At 33.7% G+C, this 16196-nt stretch overlaps 2 protein-coding genes and 2 non-coding genes across 4 annotated transcripts; 1 reads left to right on the forward strand and 3 right to left on the reverse strand.

Annotated features, from left to right (window-relative positions):
* Positions 1-1039: 1039 nt before the first annotated feature.
* On the reverse strand, positions 1040-1111 carry TRNAT-CGU. The gene has a single exon. It is a non-coding gene; the product is annotated as a tRNA-Thr (tRNA).
* A 566-nt stretch (positions 1112-1677) lies between these two features.
* TRNAT-CGU lies at positions 1678-1749 on the reverse strand. Its single transcript has one exon. It is a non-coding gene; the product is annotated as a tRNA-Thr (tRNA).
* Positions 1750-5456: 3707 nt separating this feature from the next.
* LOC114177145 (protein COBRA-like) lies at positions 5457-8990 on the forward strand. The gene is made up of 6 exons (XM_028062399.1): positions 5457-5951; positions 6558-6637; positions 6779-7235; positions 7643-7799; positions 7874-8151; positions 8252-8990. Exons 1-6 carry the CDS (start codon positions 5615-5617, stop codon positions 8536-8538), a joined length of 1596 nt encoding a protein of 531 aa, XP_027918200.1. The 5' UTR covers positions 5457-5614; the 3' UTR covers positions 8539-8990.
* Positions 8991-9757: 767 nt separating this feature from the next.
* On the reverse strand, positions 9758-14904 carry LOC114178543 (squamosa promoter-binding-like protein 6). The gene is made up of 4 exons (XM_028064521.1): positions 13474-14904; positions 13044-13180; positions 10688-11562; positions 9758-10131 (listed from the first exon to the last, which is right to left on the reverse strand). Exons 1-3 carry the CDS (start codon positions 14130-14132, stop codon positions 10703-10705), a joined length of 1656 nt encoding a protein of 551 aa, XP_027920322.1. The 5' UTR covers positions 14133-14904; the 3' UTR covers positions 9758-10131; positions 10688-10702.
* Positions 14905-16196: the final 1292 nt, after the last annotated feature.

A 16196-nucleotide genomic window follows, 5' to 3' on the forward strand; every position in this document is an offset into this window, starting at 1 on the left:
TATACTGATGACTACTGATTTTTAAGTTTTAAAATATATTAAAAGTATTTTTATAGTACCAAAGTAATGTGTTTTTAATACTCAACAAAGAACAATACCAAAAAATTCTGCAGAGAAACTGGACTTGTAAAAATGATAGCAATAAGTATAAGAGCTTCTTATTATTGTGTCAAGATTTGAAAGGAAAGCTAACTCACAATGAATGAATGGCAAACTTTTCCTCGTGAGCAAAATTAATGTAAAAATACATTTGTATATAGAAATGATTATTGATTTTATAGGTATGAAAACCAATTCTATACTCTAAACGAAATAACTGATTCTATATGTAAAATAGTGGGTTCTTTCTTTTTATTGCGACACTCGGTGTGTGTGCATGGGGAGAAGCACAACACAAATAGATTGGAATATAAATAATAATAATAATAATAAATATAAATAATAGTCATATAGATAATAGTATAATTAATAATAAAAGATCCTATCGAGGACGAAACTTGCAACTTTTTGCTTACGAAGGGAATGCACTACCACTATGCTACGAAGGCTAGTTGGAAAAGGGAAAGGTTAATGTTTTAACTTAAAACCATTTGCATACAATTGGATCCCCAACGAGGATCGAACTTGCAACCTTTCGCTTATGAACCGAATGCACTATCACTATGTTATAGAGGCTAGTTGGGAAAGGAAAAAGTTAATGTTTTAACTTAAAACCATATGTATACAATTGGATACATGACTTCAAATATATTTGAATAGGCTTCTTTATAACTATTATTTTGAGAGAAAAATGAAATAAACTTATTTATTTTATTAGTAGGAAAAGTTGATCCCACGATCTCTCTGACCCTACCTTCTAATTTTATCACTAAGCCACTTTATAAAACTTAAAGTTATAATTTTGTGAAAAAAGATTGAACCAAATATCATACTCGCGACCTTTCTCTTATGAGAAAATGCACTACTACTATGCTACCCTCCCTTCCAAATTTATCACTAAGCCACCATATAACGCCTAAAGTTATAATTTTGCCAAAAAAGCCCCTAGTGAGGATCGAACTCACAACCTTTCGCTTACGAAGCGAATGCACTACCACTATGCTATAGAGGCTAGTTGGGAAAGGCAAGGCTATTGTTTTAACTTAAAACCAAGATGAACCCACAATCTCTCCCACCCTCCCTTCTAACTTTAGACCACTAAGCCACCTTATAACGCCTAAAGTTATATTTTTGCCAAAAAAGCCCCTAGCGATGATCAAACTTGCGAATTTTTGCTTAGGAAGCGAATGCACTATCACTATGTTATGAAGGCTGGTTGGAATGAGAAAAGGTTAATATTTTAACTTAAAACTATATCCATACAATTGGATACATTAATTGAAAAATATTTAAATAGGTTTCTTTATAACCTCTCTAACCTCCCTTCCAACTTTACCACTAAGCCACTTTATAACACCTAAAGTTATAATTTTGCCAAAAAAGCCCACAACGAGGATTGAACTCACAACCTTTCGCTTAGGAAGTGCATGCACCACCTTTATGCTACGAAGGCTAGTTGGAAAAAGGAAAGGTTAATGTTTTAACTTAAAACCATATGCATACAATTGGATCCCTAATGATGATCGAACTTGCAACCTTTCATTTGTATAACGCCTAAAGTTATAATTTTGCCAAAAAAGCCCCTAGCGAGGATTGAACTCGCGACCTTTCGCTTACGAAGCGAATGCACTGCCACTATGCTATAGAGGCTAGTTGGGAAAGGAAATATTATTGTTTTAACTTAAAACCAAGATGAAACTACAACATCTCCCACTCTCCATTCTAATTTTAGACCACTAAGCCACCTTATAATGCCGAAAATTATAATTTTGCCAAAAAAACCTAGCAAGAATCAAACTTGTGATCTTTCGCTTATAAAACGAATGCACTACCACTATGCTAGAAAGGCAGGTTGGAATGAGAAAAGGTTAATATTTTAACTTAAAACTATATGCATACAATTGAATATATGAATTCAAATATATTTAAATAGGCTTCTCTATGACTATTATTTCGATAAAAACATGAAATAAACTTATTTAGAAATAAAAAATATTTTATACCAAAATAAAAATAAAACATTAAGAAAAATTATATGAAAAAACTCTACAAAATCAATTTATGCATAATTATTTTTTCTGCCGAAAATTTTTATGGAGACTAGTGGAAACATATGGCATGTGTATCCATTTTTTTATTCCAAGAAAAAAAATTATTAAACTATTAAATAAAGTTTTTGAATAGTTATAAAAATATATAATTTGTTTAATGTTTTATTATAATTAATTATTCAAATTTTCAAAAATAAGTATAAAAAAGATAAAACAATAAAATAATAATTTTAATTTATAAAATGATTAAATTTAGATAATGGCAATTTAAAGAATAAAAAAGAGATATAACTATTTTAATTTAAAATAACAATTAATTAAAGAGTAAATTTGAAGAAAAAAATGTTTACATGAAAAATTAATCCTCCTTATATATATGTATTAAATTACTAGTGCAAACATGCTTTTCATAGGTTGGTTTAAGCCACTATTGCAATAAATGTTCAACTTATAAGCCCACACAATATATGGGCAAAGTTGTTTTATCAGTTGTTTGTAAACTGTAACTTTTAGGCCCATGGACTCCCATATTATCCCAAAACTATAACAAAAGAAAAAAAATATAGAAATTAAATAAATAAATTATGGTTTATAAGATATATTTACATTTGATCTTTAATCCCCGCAATTAAGTTCATTTAAGCATTCAATCATGCGTGTAATTTTGAAATAAACCTATACACCCTTAATTTGTTAAAGTTGTATGAGAAAAAAAGGTGAAAGATGGTTCAAAAAATTATGAGTTACTTTAAAAGTATATTTAAAAGATAATGTATTTCGAAACCCTGTTATGTAAGGTATTGTTTTAGGTATGGGTAAATTAAATAAGCAGGTTTTAGGCTTCAGTTTATACGATTACTAACTCTAATGTTTTATGGTTGGTTAGTTGCCTCAATTACAAATAAATTTAATAAAATTTAATTAAAATAAATAAATCTATTTACTTTTAAAAATGAAAAATTAAATTAGTCTAAAATTTAAAAAAAAAATTAATTTATTAAAACTTAAGAGATAAAAATAATTGGAGGAATAAAAATATATTTAACCATTTCTAATACGATATGTACGAAAAGATGCAGAAAAACGTTTTCTTCATCCAGCATTCTCATAAATTCTAGTAACACTCCATTCTTTTGAAATTACCATTTTATTCTTTATAAAAAGTGATTTTGGTTGGAAAAAGCATTCTAGAAAGTTGATGAAAATTTCTAAATAGAATTTCTGAAACAGAAATTTTTTGGAACATTCTTTCTAAAACACATTAAATGCATTTCAAAACAAACAAGATTGTTAGAACAATATTTTTAGAATAATTTTTTCAAAACATATATAAGATACCTTCTGAAAAGATTTTTTCTTAAACTGAATTTTAGAAACTTCAAAGATACCCTATGAAATGAGATGTTCTAGAACATTAACATACTTTATGGAATGAGCTTTACGGAAACAAGTTTATATTTTTCTTTCTCCTCTCAAACAGTGCAGCCGCAATGAAAAATGAAGGTGCAGTTGGAAGTGGAGGCAACCATGGCAATGGTGGAGACAAAGATGCAAAGTATAACAGGAGGGTATTTTGGTCTTTTTAGTATGAGGTGCAGTTAGTAATAATCATGGAGGTGCAAGAAGAAACAAGCCTAGAAAATAAAATGAAGTTATGAGAATGTAAAAGGGTTGGTGTAGATAGGAATGTTTATTGCAGAATTCTGAATTGGGCTGAGCCCTTCAATTAGTGCATGTAAGTTGGCATAAGGAAAAGGGCCGGTAAATGTTTGCCAAAGTGAGCATGTGTTCGTTATGTATTTAAAATAAAGGTTAAATATGTTTTTTTTCTCAAGTTCTAATGAATTTTAGAATTAGTTCTTTTTTAAAAGTTTATATTTCAATTTAGTTCTTTATTTTTATAAATATGTAGATTTAATCTTTTTTATCAAATTTTGTTAAGTTTATTTGACATTTTAAACGTATTTTATGATAATATTTGAGTTAACATTAAAGCAAAAATGTGTCAAACGGCGTAAACAATTCAAATACTATCATGAAGTGCGTTTGAAATATCAGATAATCTTAACAAAATTTGGTTATAAAAACTAAATTCACATATTTTTAAAAATAAAAGATTAGATCGGTGAAAAATTTTGAAGACTCATTCCAAATTTTACTGAAATTTTAAAAATATATATATTTAACCTTAAAAATAATAACTATTTGCTTATGTCATCATCCACAAATGTAGATCATAATTTTTGCGTCGTAGTGAATTAAAGTCCATAACAATTAATTACCTTATCGGCTCAAAAGTGACTTTTATGTCTTAACTCTTCAGCAAAGTTCCACCTAAGTGGCCAATGTTTCTTTTTTTCTTCAAACTAATTCAACATTTATAATAATTCACAAATATGTCAGAGTCCGACAGATTATTCAAGTCTATTGATCTACAAACAAAAAGCCATGTAGAAAATAAAACAGTACTGTTTAACAGGAGGAGGGATGAAAAACAAAATCCACAACCAATATAAAATATATGGAAATTAAATGAATATTCTAATTAAATACTTTCAAGTTATGACGAAGCTATGAAGTTCGTCTACTAATAAAAATTGAAAAGGATGTACAGTAAAAGAGACAGTGGATTTAACTTTTTCAATGATATTTGAGATATATAAAATAGATAATAATAATAATAATAATCAAAATATAAAAATAAAAATATTAATAAAAGAATATTTATTATCGATTGATTTTATAGATTTTTATTTTTTATTTAAAAATATGTAATGAAAATAATTTCAAAAAATAATTTTTATTATATTTCGTATCAAATTTATTTATATTAATATTTTAGTAAATAGTTTAATTTGAATTGTACTGTAAAATTCTTAATTTTATTTAAATTATTTATAAAAAAATGATTTTATTTTAAATTTAAAATATAAAACATAAAAATATCTACAAATAGTAACAATAGAAAAAAAAAATCAAATTTATCTTTTCATAAATTTCCGACAAAATAAGAAAACGCAAATTTTTAAATCCCGTCCCTGTCTAACAGTTGCATATGAATTAGTCTTTGAGGGTTTGGGACAAAAAAAAATGTTTAGATGCGGCAAACATCCTAAGAGGGAGGGGAAAGTGTTGTGTCTTTACTCTCTTCACTGTTGCTTTCTCTTCACGATTCATTCTTCCAATACTACCCCTACCCCAATTTTAAAATCATTCATTCACTGCATTACTCTTTCTATTCAATTATTCAATTCAACAATACTGCTATACAACTTCCCTTACATTCCTCTGTCCGCAACATTGGTGCTGAGAATGAAATAACTATATTTTTTATTCTCAACATTCACTACTTCTGGTTTTATGGAGAAACTAAAACACATCGATGTATGTTAAACTTAAAATTAAAAAAGGATTATTGAAATGAAAAATCAAATGCATATCGCTGGTACTCGGAAATCCAAGAAATGAAGGGTGATATGATGATAATAATGACAACACTAAAAAAGCTGAAGTCTTTGGTAATTTTATTTTTGAAAAGACAGAGAGAGAGAGTGAGAGAGTATGATAATGTCACTGGCAAGGGTGTTTCAAAGTTGAACACAGACTCAAAAGCCTTAACCTTGTTAAGGGTGGTGGCTGGCTATCTTGAGTTCTTGCTTCATTTTCATTGTGAAAGAAACTCTGCGCCGGAAGAAATGGAGTCTGTGTGGTTCTCCACCACTGGATCTGCTGTCCCCCGTGTTGGCTTCTTGGCCATCTTACTGCTGTCACTGCTATTGTGCACAACATTCTCTTCTACTGGTACTGCTTTACTTCCTCCTCACTCATATATCAACTTTACTTCTTCGGAATATTATCATACTTCACACTTTCTTTCAATACAGTTGCCATGAAGATTCAGAAGCATTCCCATTTTCTTTAAAGCAAAAACATGCAAAAACAATAAATGTCTGTGATTCTTTCTCTCAACCGTTTTTAGTGTTTTCTTTTAGGTTCTTATTTAGTCTTTCTTTCAAGTTTCCTAGACATTTGTTCTTTTCGATTGTTGACGATGATATTTGCTGTGTACTTTTGCTTTAATGATGAAATGGCTACCATGTCGGGTGTTGTTCTGTGCTCTCTTTGTAGAACTATAGACAAACCCAGTTACGCTCTTCTTAAATTAACGGTCATTTGGTGATTATATGGGAATGTAACACGATAAGTACCTTTTCAACATCTTTTGAATGAAGAGGGGAAAATGGGAAAAACTTTCTGTTTATTTTCTAGCTTGAAGAAAGTATGATGTTGGCATAGAAAGGATACATACAAACTACTATTTTGGAGGCTTCTGTAATCTACCTGTAAAATTAATCTTACCCAGAAGTTAAAGTCTTCAACTTTTCATGGTTGTTCAACCATATACAGAAGCCTATGATGCACTTGATCCAACCGCCAACATTACAATCAAATGGGATGTCATAAGCTGGACACCGGACGGCTATATTGTAAGTGAGTTTTGGCATAATATTGAACATCACAAACCATTCCCTACTGTTGTTGTACCAATTTTTTAAGTGCCTTGAAATTTATATCCAAATCAATATTGTGTGTTTGTTGAACATAATAAATCCTTCTTACTTGAACAGGCTGTTGTTACAATGTACAACTTTCAACAGTATCGGCATATTCAGGCTCCTGGGTGGATACTAGGGTGGACATGGGCAAAGAAGGAAGTAATTTGGAATGTAGTGGGAGGCCAAACCACAGAGCAAGGGGATTGTTCAAGGTTCAAAGGGAACATTCCTCATTGTTGTAAGAAGGATCCAACTGTTGTGGATTTACTTCCTGGAACTCCTTACAACCAGCAGATTGCCAATTGTTGCACTGGGGGAGTCCTAACTTCATGGGCCCAGGACCCTGAACATGCAATAAGCTCATTTCAACTCAGTGTTGGTTCTGCAGGAACAACTAACAAAACGGTCAAACTGCCAAGAAATTTTACCCTCAAAGCACCAGGGCCTGGTTATACTTGTGGACCTGCAAAGATTGTGAAACCAACTAAATTTATTACCAAAGACAAGAGGAGAACCACTCAAGCATTGAGTAAGTTACTTCCAAAATGCATTGACTTGTAACTTTACATTTATATATACATGTTTCTTGATGTAATAGATGTATACACATTAGACTTTATTCTATAAATTTACTCTCTTACAAAACTGAAGTGAGTTCTGTAGGTTTAGGAGTGCACTATCTCATAGAAACAGATACTGAAAATAGGCTATTGTTATTGAATTATCAACAAGAGAATCCAATTTTACTTCATAGAATAGCAATATCTGTCTTCATTGATGAGATGAGATTATTAGCTTATAGTCAAACAAATAATAAGCAGCGAGGTAACTGGACCTAATTACTTATGCTTTATACAGTGATCACAAAAGCTATGAAAAGCAAGTTTTAGTTTCTCAGATTTGGTTTAAACCTAATCTGAATATTTTTTTTGGCAGTGACCTGGAATGTTACTTGCACGTATTCTCAATTCCTAGCTCAGAAGACTCCAACTTGCTGTGTTTCTCTTTCATCCTTCTACAACAATACAATAGTAAACTGCCCTACCTGCACCTGTGGTTGCCAAAACAAAACAGAACCTGGAAGCTGTGTAGAGTAAGTCATTAATTTATCATTCGTGTGTAGATACCAAAGTGTCCTCTGATATATTTTTCTGAACTTTTCTGCAGTCCTAATTCCCCACATTTAGCTTCAGTTGTATCACCCCCAGGCAAAGCTATAAGTACACCTCTGGTCCGGTGCACCAATCACATGTGTCCTATTCGAGTGCATTGGCACGTGAAACTTCAATATAAAGAGTACTGGAGGATCAAGATTACAATCACAAATTTCAATTACATAGTGAACTATTCACAATGGAACCTTGTTGTCCAGCATCCAAACTTTGACAATTTAACTCAGGTTTTCAGCTTTAACTACAAGCCGATAACGCCTTATATGGGCTTAAGTAAGTTCTATCTTGCACTATCATATGTAGTCTGAGATAAACTTGTGAGCAAAAAATATTCCAATTTTTGTATGATTGTTTTGGAATCTGGTTTTTGCAGATGATACTGGTATGCTGTGGGGAGTAAAGTTCTACAATGATTTACTTACTTCAGCAGGACCCCTTGGGAATGTGCAGTCTGAGCTCTTATTCCGAAAGGACAAATCAACCTTCACATTTGATAAGGGATGGGCTTTCCCTCGAAGAATTTATTTCAACGGAGATAACTGTGTAATGCCACCTCCTGACGCCTATCCATGGCTGCCAAATGCAAGTTCAAGACTAGTTTTCTCTTTACTAAGCACAGTTTTTGGCACTTTAGCCTGTGTGGTAATGTTATTGACTTAACCATGTTGGAGAATCTATATATGCGGAACATAAAAGGAGTTATCTTCTCTTTTGAAGTTACATAAGTTATCTGCACATGATTGCTGAAGCTGAAGTCGTTCACACGGTTCATAGTATGCATGGAACACAAGAACCCTGTTCAATTCTGTTATTTACTTAGAAAGGTGGATTTTACTCCCTCGTGTATGTTGTAGCTTTTTGCGTTGTAAAATTATGTAGTTGTTACTTTTTCTTTGTTCTTTCTCTTCGCTCTTTAGAGTAGACAATTGATCTCCCAGCATTTTGATGAATTCAAGCATAAAGTTTAGTCAGCACCTTCTACACCTTTCTAGAGTGATTTTCTCTTCATTTTTTGTATGTATAAATTATCGATGTTCATTTTAGCTTCTATGTCTTATCATTTGTACGTGAATGATCATCATTATTAGTGTTGAAAATAATTTAAATGTGAATCAAAAGTTTCATATTGTATATAATAGAGTAAGTTAAATATTATATAAAATTTTTTAATTACTATAATTATATGATGAAAATATATATATATATATATATATATATATATATATATATATATATATATATATATATATATATATATATATATATATATATATATATATATATATATATATAAACCATTATCATAATCATAGTTAACGCTCGTTCATACTCGTCATCTCTTTTGTTTTCATAAGCAAATAGCTTAATCATTATAATAACTTTATTAACATGTGTTGAACATTGAACCTATGGTTTAATTATAATTGAACCATAGACTGTTTCAAAAACATTGGTTGGTGATTGGTAGTGTCATCTATGGTGTACGAGGTTGTGGAAGAAGAGTATTTGAAGGTTTACGTCTATGCATGAATATATAGTGTAACACCTAGACTGTGACGTTGGTACGTGCTTCAAGTGTTGAATTTAGTGACGCGCTTCTCAACGAGATTAGTGAGTTGGTCTGGCATGTCCCTATTCCAGTTCCCTGGTTCATGATTATGAATTTGCCTGTCCCATCAAAGTGATGTAAAGTTACTTTTTCAGAAAATATGTATAAAAATATGTCTCTGCCTTCCACATTCCACCAAGAACAGGCTGGCTTCCACAGTCTTCACTCATCCAACTCTGCATGTTGTTCATCAGCTTTATATTTTGATCAAACTCTAATTTTAATTGAATAACAGTAAGACACGTAAGATGTTACACCTAGAGTTTGTCATTATCGTTACAATACCAGTGCAAGATTAATATTTCAGTACGACAAAAAATGTCATTGCCAAAGTTGGCACGAAATCGAACGTCAATTCCAGTAAACAGTTGTCCTGGTTTGAAATGTTTATAAGGCTTTTGTTTATTACATCCAGATGGATATATTACACTTGGGACAATTGCGTCCTAACTAATATCACATAGATGTAGCCCCTGACGTGTTTAGTAGATCAGTTATTCTGCAGACAAGTTCTTGAACCGAATCAGCACAAGCAAACTACATTAAATAGTTAGCAACAGATGAAAATAGCACCATTTGAAGATTCAATTTCACTGTGGCCTACGTTGTCTAAGATGACCGTCGCATGCTGCACGACCCTTTTCCTGCATCGAATACAAAATCAAATTTTCATCCTCTAGATTCCGTTTAGGTAAATGTACTTCAGAGGGAAAACAATATCTTGAATCACTTGATACCTAATTAGTCATTACACAACATAGAATTAAATATTAATAATTTACTTTGGTGATTGAAAAACTTAAATACGTATCATGCAAGTGAGATGGACTTTAATTTTATGCATTATTAGTGTAAATTTGTTCTATACTTCATTCAATAATATATTGTTAATGTCCCAAGAATTAATGAGTTTGACATTGCAAGATATTATTAATGTCACAACACATCAATTTTACAAATTTTACACCGATCATGGTGTTAATTCAAATAATTTAGTTCCTCGTTTTAAAGTAGAGCCTTAAATGACAGCCCCAAATTTCATTTTTCCATTTTCCTCGAAAGCAGAGGAATGGAGGAAGCATGATATAGAGGTAGTGCATGGTGTGTAGTGTTAACCACAGGTTTACCTTCAGCAAAGTGCCAACGTAGTCTGCATAGAGAAATCGGGACACCAAATTTTAGCAAAACAGGAAAACGTACCTCTTCCAAAGCATTTTATGTAATCCGCAGAGTGCAAGAAGAATCATTTTCTTGCTTCACCTGCAAGGATTGCCTCTCATGCTCAACTCGCTGAAGCTGTGATGACAATTGTAGCAAGTCTATGGTTGCACCATCTTCGCAGGGAAGTCGGTCCTTCACATTCATGAATTCTGAACCATGGAATATACCATCTGCCATATCAAAGTTTACAATATCATTATGGTCTGATATTAACACAGGACTGAGATGACTTCCATCTGCATGATTTAGTTCTGAAGGAAAACTATCTGACACTCGGCTTGAAGAAGTCTGTGAGCTTATTCCTATCTTTTCAGAGACCTGACTCATGTTGTAGTGATGGCCATGACTGGTTGGAATAACCATGGAGTGAGCCAAGGGAATTCCTGATGATTGGCTTGAAGAGTTCTGGGATTGAGATGACAGAAGAGAGAGAGCACAACAAGAGTCTGAAATCCCCGACAATCCTTGAACAGTTGATGCTGTATCAAAAACATTGAAGTCCTCATTTCCTATGGTGTCCTGGAATAGTGGTCTTAACCCAGAATTTTGTGCCCCAAGAGCAGGTGGATAGTGGCTATTGCTCTCGCAGAAGATGCTTCCTGTGGTGGACGTTGCACAATTTTCATGAAGAAAAGGAAATTGTTTTCCGTTATATGATGGGAACAAAGATCTTGACTGAGGATGTCCATTGGATACAGGCATAGAAGAAAGATGCCTAAAACCAGCCCCATGTTCTGCTTTGATAGGTCGCCAGAAGCTACTCACACCATATTTCTCAGAACACATGACCCCACTAGGAAGCATCTCTGGGCGGATAAAGGATGATGTTAACATGGTTCCCTGGAATCTGCTATCTGCAACCACATGATCCTTATCAACTTCAAACAACTTTACTAATATCAGATGACTATAAAAGTAGACAAAACTGGCCTCAGGGAATCAGTTCTTGCAAGAGTCGTGAAACCATCTCAAATTTAACTATTATGATGAGTAAGCGTAACGGTTCAAAGTACGATTAAGGAACAACGATAGCTTTAGAATTTAGGCACGTCCCATACATACAGTTTAAAGATCAATTCAAGAGTTTCTGAATATTAAAACAACTACAAATTTTGTAACACTTTTGATGTTCTAGCACAAATGACTGAAAGAAGTTTGTTTCATTCCATGAAGCAATTAAAAAAATGTTAACAGTAACGTACGAAAACTCTCTCACTGCTTCATTTCTTTTTTGCCCTTTCTAATTAGAAGCAGAACATGAGTGGCAACAGTTGAGATATATCATAGAATATTAAGGTTAGTCTATGGGATAAAAACTCAAGTTATTTCCGGTTGAATGGGCTTCATGTTGTTTATAATCAGACAAGTTAATGACTAATCAAAAGGGAGACGGATGTGGCACCTGTGGTGTGAGAAGTTTTGATTGAATGGTTTCTAGTCACGTGAAGGAGGAGAGGTGGACCAAGAAGGACATAGGAGAATTTGTCAACAGAGATCTCATGGTAAATAACATCTACGAATTTTGGTTTCAAAGTCTAAAGACATTGCGTGGTCCATATAGTCAACCCCACCTAGTTGAAGGACATTCCCCTAATAAGAGATAACACCAATCTTTTGTTGAACAAGTCACTTAACATTTGCTAACAAAAGAGTCCAAATTAAAAGTAGTTTAGACAACGTACCAAAAAATAAAAGAAGTTAGTTTACACAAGGTCAAAACAGAAAATAAACGAAGAATAAACATTTTTGAAACAAATGGGGCTATGAGATGACACAGCATATCTTATGGATATATATTCATCAGGTAAATCAACATTTGAAAATTCACATTTATTCAGTTGGGTGGGTGACAATGCAGGATACCAATTAGCAGATTACCTCTAAAAAATAATATAAGTTGGACCACATTACGTGTTTTGAAGTGTAGCTGTTTGAGCACAAAGAGTTAATGATGACACTGACATCAGAATGAAACCTGACAGAAAACTGTATGACAAATGTACCACAGTATGGACGGGAATCAAAATTTAGAAGTAAAACAGAAAGTCGAACAAAAACTTTGAATCATTTCTGAGGCTGTATGGACGATACATGAAGCCTTTCAAAAGGTAGATATGGACAAGGAAAAGAAACCACCTTTTCAAAGGCGTGCTTCTATATTTTTTAGTGCCAACAGAGTTATAATTAATCAGCCAATCACATGAAATTTAATCAACGAAGAATGCGAGGTTGAATGTGCATGTGACCAAAAGTAAGATGGGAATTTAAGAGAAAAGGGAAGTGCAGGAGAGAGGAGAGTTATATCATGAACTATTTTAAGAATATATATTATTACCCCCACATGGCTGAAGCAACCTCCCAGACTTTCCGGGGTGAATCCCCATTTGTGGCTTTCTTCTACGCTCATTATGACCTGCAAGGCGTTTACGGCAGCTTCGCTTACCATCATCAAATTCAGCCAGCAAATGAAACCTGGATCATATACTAAACATTACAACAAAACTATATATCTCAACAACACAGCTTCTCATTTCAAACTTGCCCATTATGAAGTAGCCAAACTAGTAACATTGACCATATCTAAAGCGGAAAAGGAAAATGATGCAAGGCATAGCAGATAAAGCCTCTAAAACCAATATGACATACAATTGAGTTGGTAAAGAGTCATGTTCGGTATTCAAATGGGCACCAAAAAGAGACAAGCCATAGTAATAGACATTTAGCAGCATGGAATTGTAAGATGAAAGGTTGAAAACTTGACCAACCTACTACATTGCTGGCAAAACCTTTGCTCAATACCATTGACTATAACGGTGGCAGTCTTGGAGTGAACCTCACACACCTTGTGCCTCTTGTGGTAATCTTTGCAGGAGCTGAGATCCTTGTTACAGCCATAGACTTGGCAATATGCAGTCTGAGAGTGAACCCCCGAAACTCTCACTCTCTTGGGAGGGGTTGATGACTCAGAGGAAGACAAAACTTTGGAAAACCCCGCATCAATGGCATCTCCATGGTCAGCAAATCGACCCAGTTTCAAATCAATGAGGGAATTTGAGTTTGAAAGCTTGGAATTTGAGTCCCCTCTTTGAGAAAAGGCACTTGGGGCATCCACAACAGTTCCAGTGATTCTGTCACTGTGCTGGTGTTGTTGATGTCTACCAGCATCCACCTTTCTGCTTGAAACACTGGCAATTAGATCATCGGACAAGTGTTTGCCCAACATTTCAGGAAAACCCAATTCCTCAAAACCTTGATTCTCAATGGGGTGCTGACCCAAACCCAACATGTCGTTGGAAAAAGCACATGGGGTTTTGAGTTCCCAGCCCAGGAAAGAATTTATGGTCCTCCCGAGAGTGTTGGGAGGGGATAGTGCCTCATTGGAGACACACTCCTTTTCTTCAGGGACAAAGCTCCAAGATTCCATCACATGCAAAAGAAGAAGGGTAGGTGCAAGACAATTAGACAGGACCAAACAACAATTGACTCTTGAATAGTATCCGAACAGTGTTCCTAATTGGCTATGGCCAGGCAGAGCTGGAATTTGGGGTCATGTTGCCTGAGGTTAGCAGAAAGGTAGCGACTGAAAAAGCATTGTTTTACATTACCCAACAAAGAAAGACATGAATTTAGTCTCCTAAAGCCATGAAGGTCTTCGATTTTGGAGAAACCAAAGGGATTAAAGAAGGAAAGAAGAAGCCGCGAGAGAAGAACCAGAAAGGGACAAGGTGTGAGAAGAGCACGTGAAAAGAAGATGGAAAGAAACGTAGAAGAAAACAAATAGGTGAATATGGTGAAGACAAAGAGGGTGTGAGGTTGCTGAAGCAGAGTTGAAGGAGGGAAAAATAGAGAATCGGGAAAAAGTATACTGAAAGAGAAAGAGGGAGCGAGAAAAGGAAAAGAGAGAGTTTGCAAACAGTGGAAGATGGAAGTGAAGTGGAGTGAAGTGAAGGTGAAAGATGATTTACTCAACTGGGATGGAAAATTCAAGAGATTGGAATTCTGAATTGCTATTTTTGGAGAAAGACAATGAGAGTGGACAGCTTTCCACCATGCTAGCTAGCAGCCATTCACACATACCTAAGTTCAGAGAAAGAGAGACATTCTTCTCCTCTCCCCCTTTTATTTAAACATATTTTCCTCACTTTTCAATTTCTTCTTTTTCTCTTCCATTAAATCACATAACCTAAATCAATTACCCTCATTTCTATTCTTCAGTTTAATCCACTGTTAAGGATGATTGAACTGTCAGATAAATCAGCTTAAAGAAAATGTTCCATGGCTCAGAAATGTTTCACTGTTCACTGAATCCAGGAAAATTAGGTAAATAAAAAATTAAATTAGCACAAAAGTTGTATCACATTTCTTTCAAAGTACAAAACAGTACCAAAAGTTCAACAGTAACTGTTCCTGAGTAGTTTTTATCATGTAGACTTTAGATAGTTAAAGCAAATTTTGATACATTAATTAAAAACGTTTAAAATGTTCAGAAATAAGAAACAACACTGTAAACTGTTTCTCCAGAAGCCTTCACCAGTTTTGAATCATCTCTGTATCCAGTCTTCATTTATTTCACACCACTGACCGAGCATATCGAATGCTTGACCAATTCACGGTTTATTTATTACTCACTTTGGAACTTTACAAAAAATGGATATATTTTGTGTATCATCACAGTTACAATTTGTGTCTGAAGCTAGATATTCATATTCAAACAAGTTAAATACAAATGTTGTAAGTGTAATATGAACAATTTACTACACATGGCGTGTGTGCAATGAAATAAATATAGAAGAAAATGATAAGAAGTTGAGAGAGGGAGAAAGATGGAAGGTGTTGATGCGGTGTGAATGGCAACTCAGCATGGAGTTAATATGTTGGGATCTATTAGACAGGACCCATTTTTCTCATTTACCCCTTTTCTGACACGTGTTTCTTTCATTCATTATCCTTAACTTGTTGCGCGCGTGGCGGCACGCACTTGGGGATGAGAGTGACATACGAAGCAGGCTCCACCACGGAATGGGAACGCAACGCAACACTTGAAAACAATATTCCCGCAACCACTCCCGTTCCCTCTCCTCAAACGGAAAATTACATGTCTTTTTCCAAATTCCAACTTTATCTTCAAAAATAACACATTCACTGTTCATCCATTTTTCTTTGCACTATGTTTCACTAATTTTCTTTCACGCCTCTTAGTTACCTACTATCTTCAGCTCCCATATAAGGAAAACATAAATCAACTCATCACGAACTTGTACAAGACATCCTTAAATTAAAAATAAAAAAACACTTTTTTCCGCTAAATTTGAGTTAGTTAATGTATCATCACTGTATCCACTGATACACAAATGTCAGTGATGATCCAACAAGTGCGTAAGCAATGAGTTGTTCATTCCTCTGTTCTGTTCTTTATTTCATTTTTCTTTTTTAGCTTCTGATTGGAATACGTTGTCGGTGATGTGATGGTATTCCTTTTATTTTTAAG

This window comes from Vigna unguiculata, chromosome 3 (assembly GCF_004118075.2).
Source record: "Vigna unguiculata cultivar IT97K-499-35 chromosome 3, ASM411807v1, whole genome shotgun sequence".
NCBI lineage: Eukaryota > Viridiplantae > Streptophyta > Magnoliopsida > Fabales > Fabaceae > Vigna > Vigna unguiculata.

Bases quoted from the DNA above. Each gene is read 5' to 3' on its own strand.
- LOC114177145 (XM_028062399.1), top strand. From the start codon at position 5,615: ATGAAGGGTGATATGATGATAATAATGACAACACTAAAAAAGCTGAAG. The intron at 7,236-7,642 runs GTAAGTTACTTC...TTTTTTTGGCAG, and splicing joins GAGAACCACTCAAGCATTGA to TGACCTGGAATGTTACTTGC. The intron at 8,152-8,251 runs GTAAGTTCTATC...TGGTTTTTGCAG, and splicing joins AACGCCTTATATGGGCTTAA to ATGATACTGGTATGCTGTGG.
- LOC114178543 (XM_028064521.1), bottom strand. From the start codon at position 14,132: ATGGAATCTTGGAGCTTTGTCCCTGAAGAAAAGGAGTGTGTCTCCAAT. The intron at 13,181-13,473 runs GTTGGTCAAGTT...TATATGATCCAG, and splicing joins TTTTGCCAGCAATGTAGTAG to GTTTCATTTGCTGGCTGAAT. The intron at 11,563-13,043 runs GTAATAATATAT...ATGTGGTTGCAG, and splicing joins GTTGCTTCAGCCATGTGGGG to ATAGCAGATTCCAGGGAACC.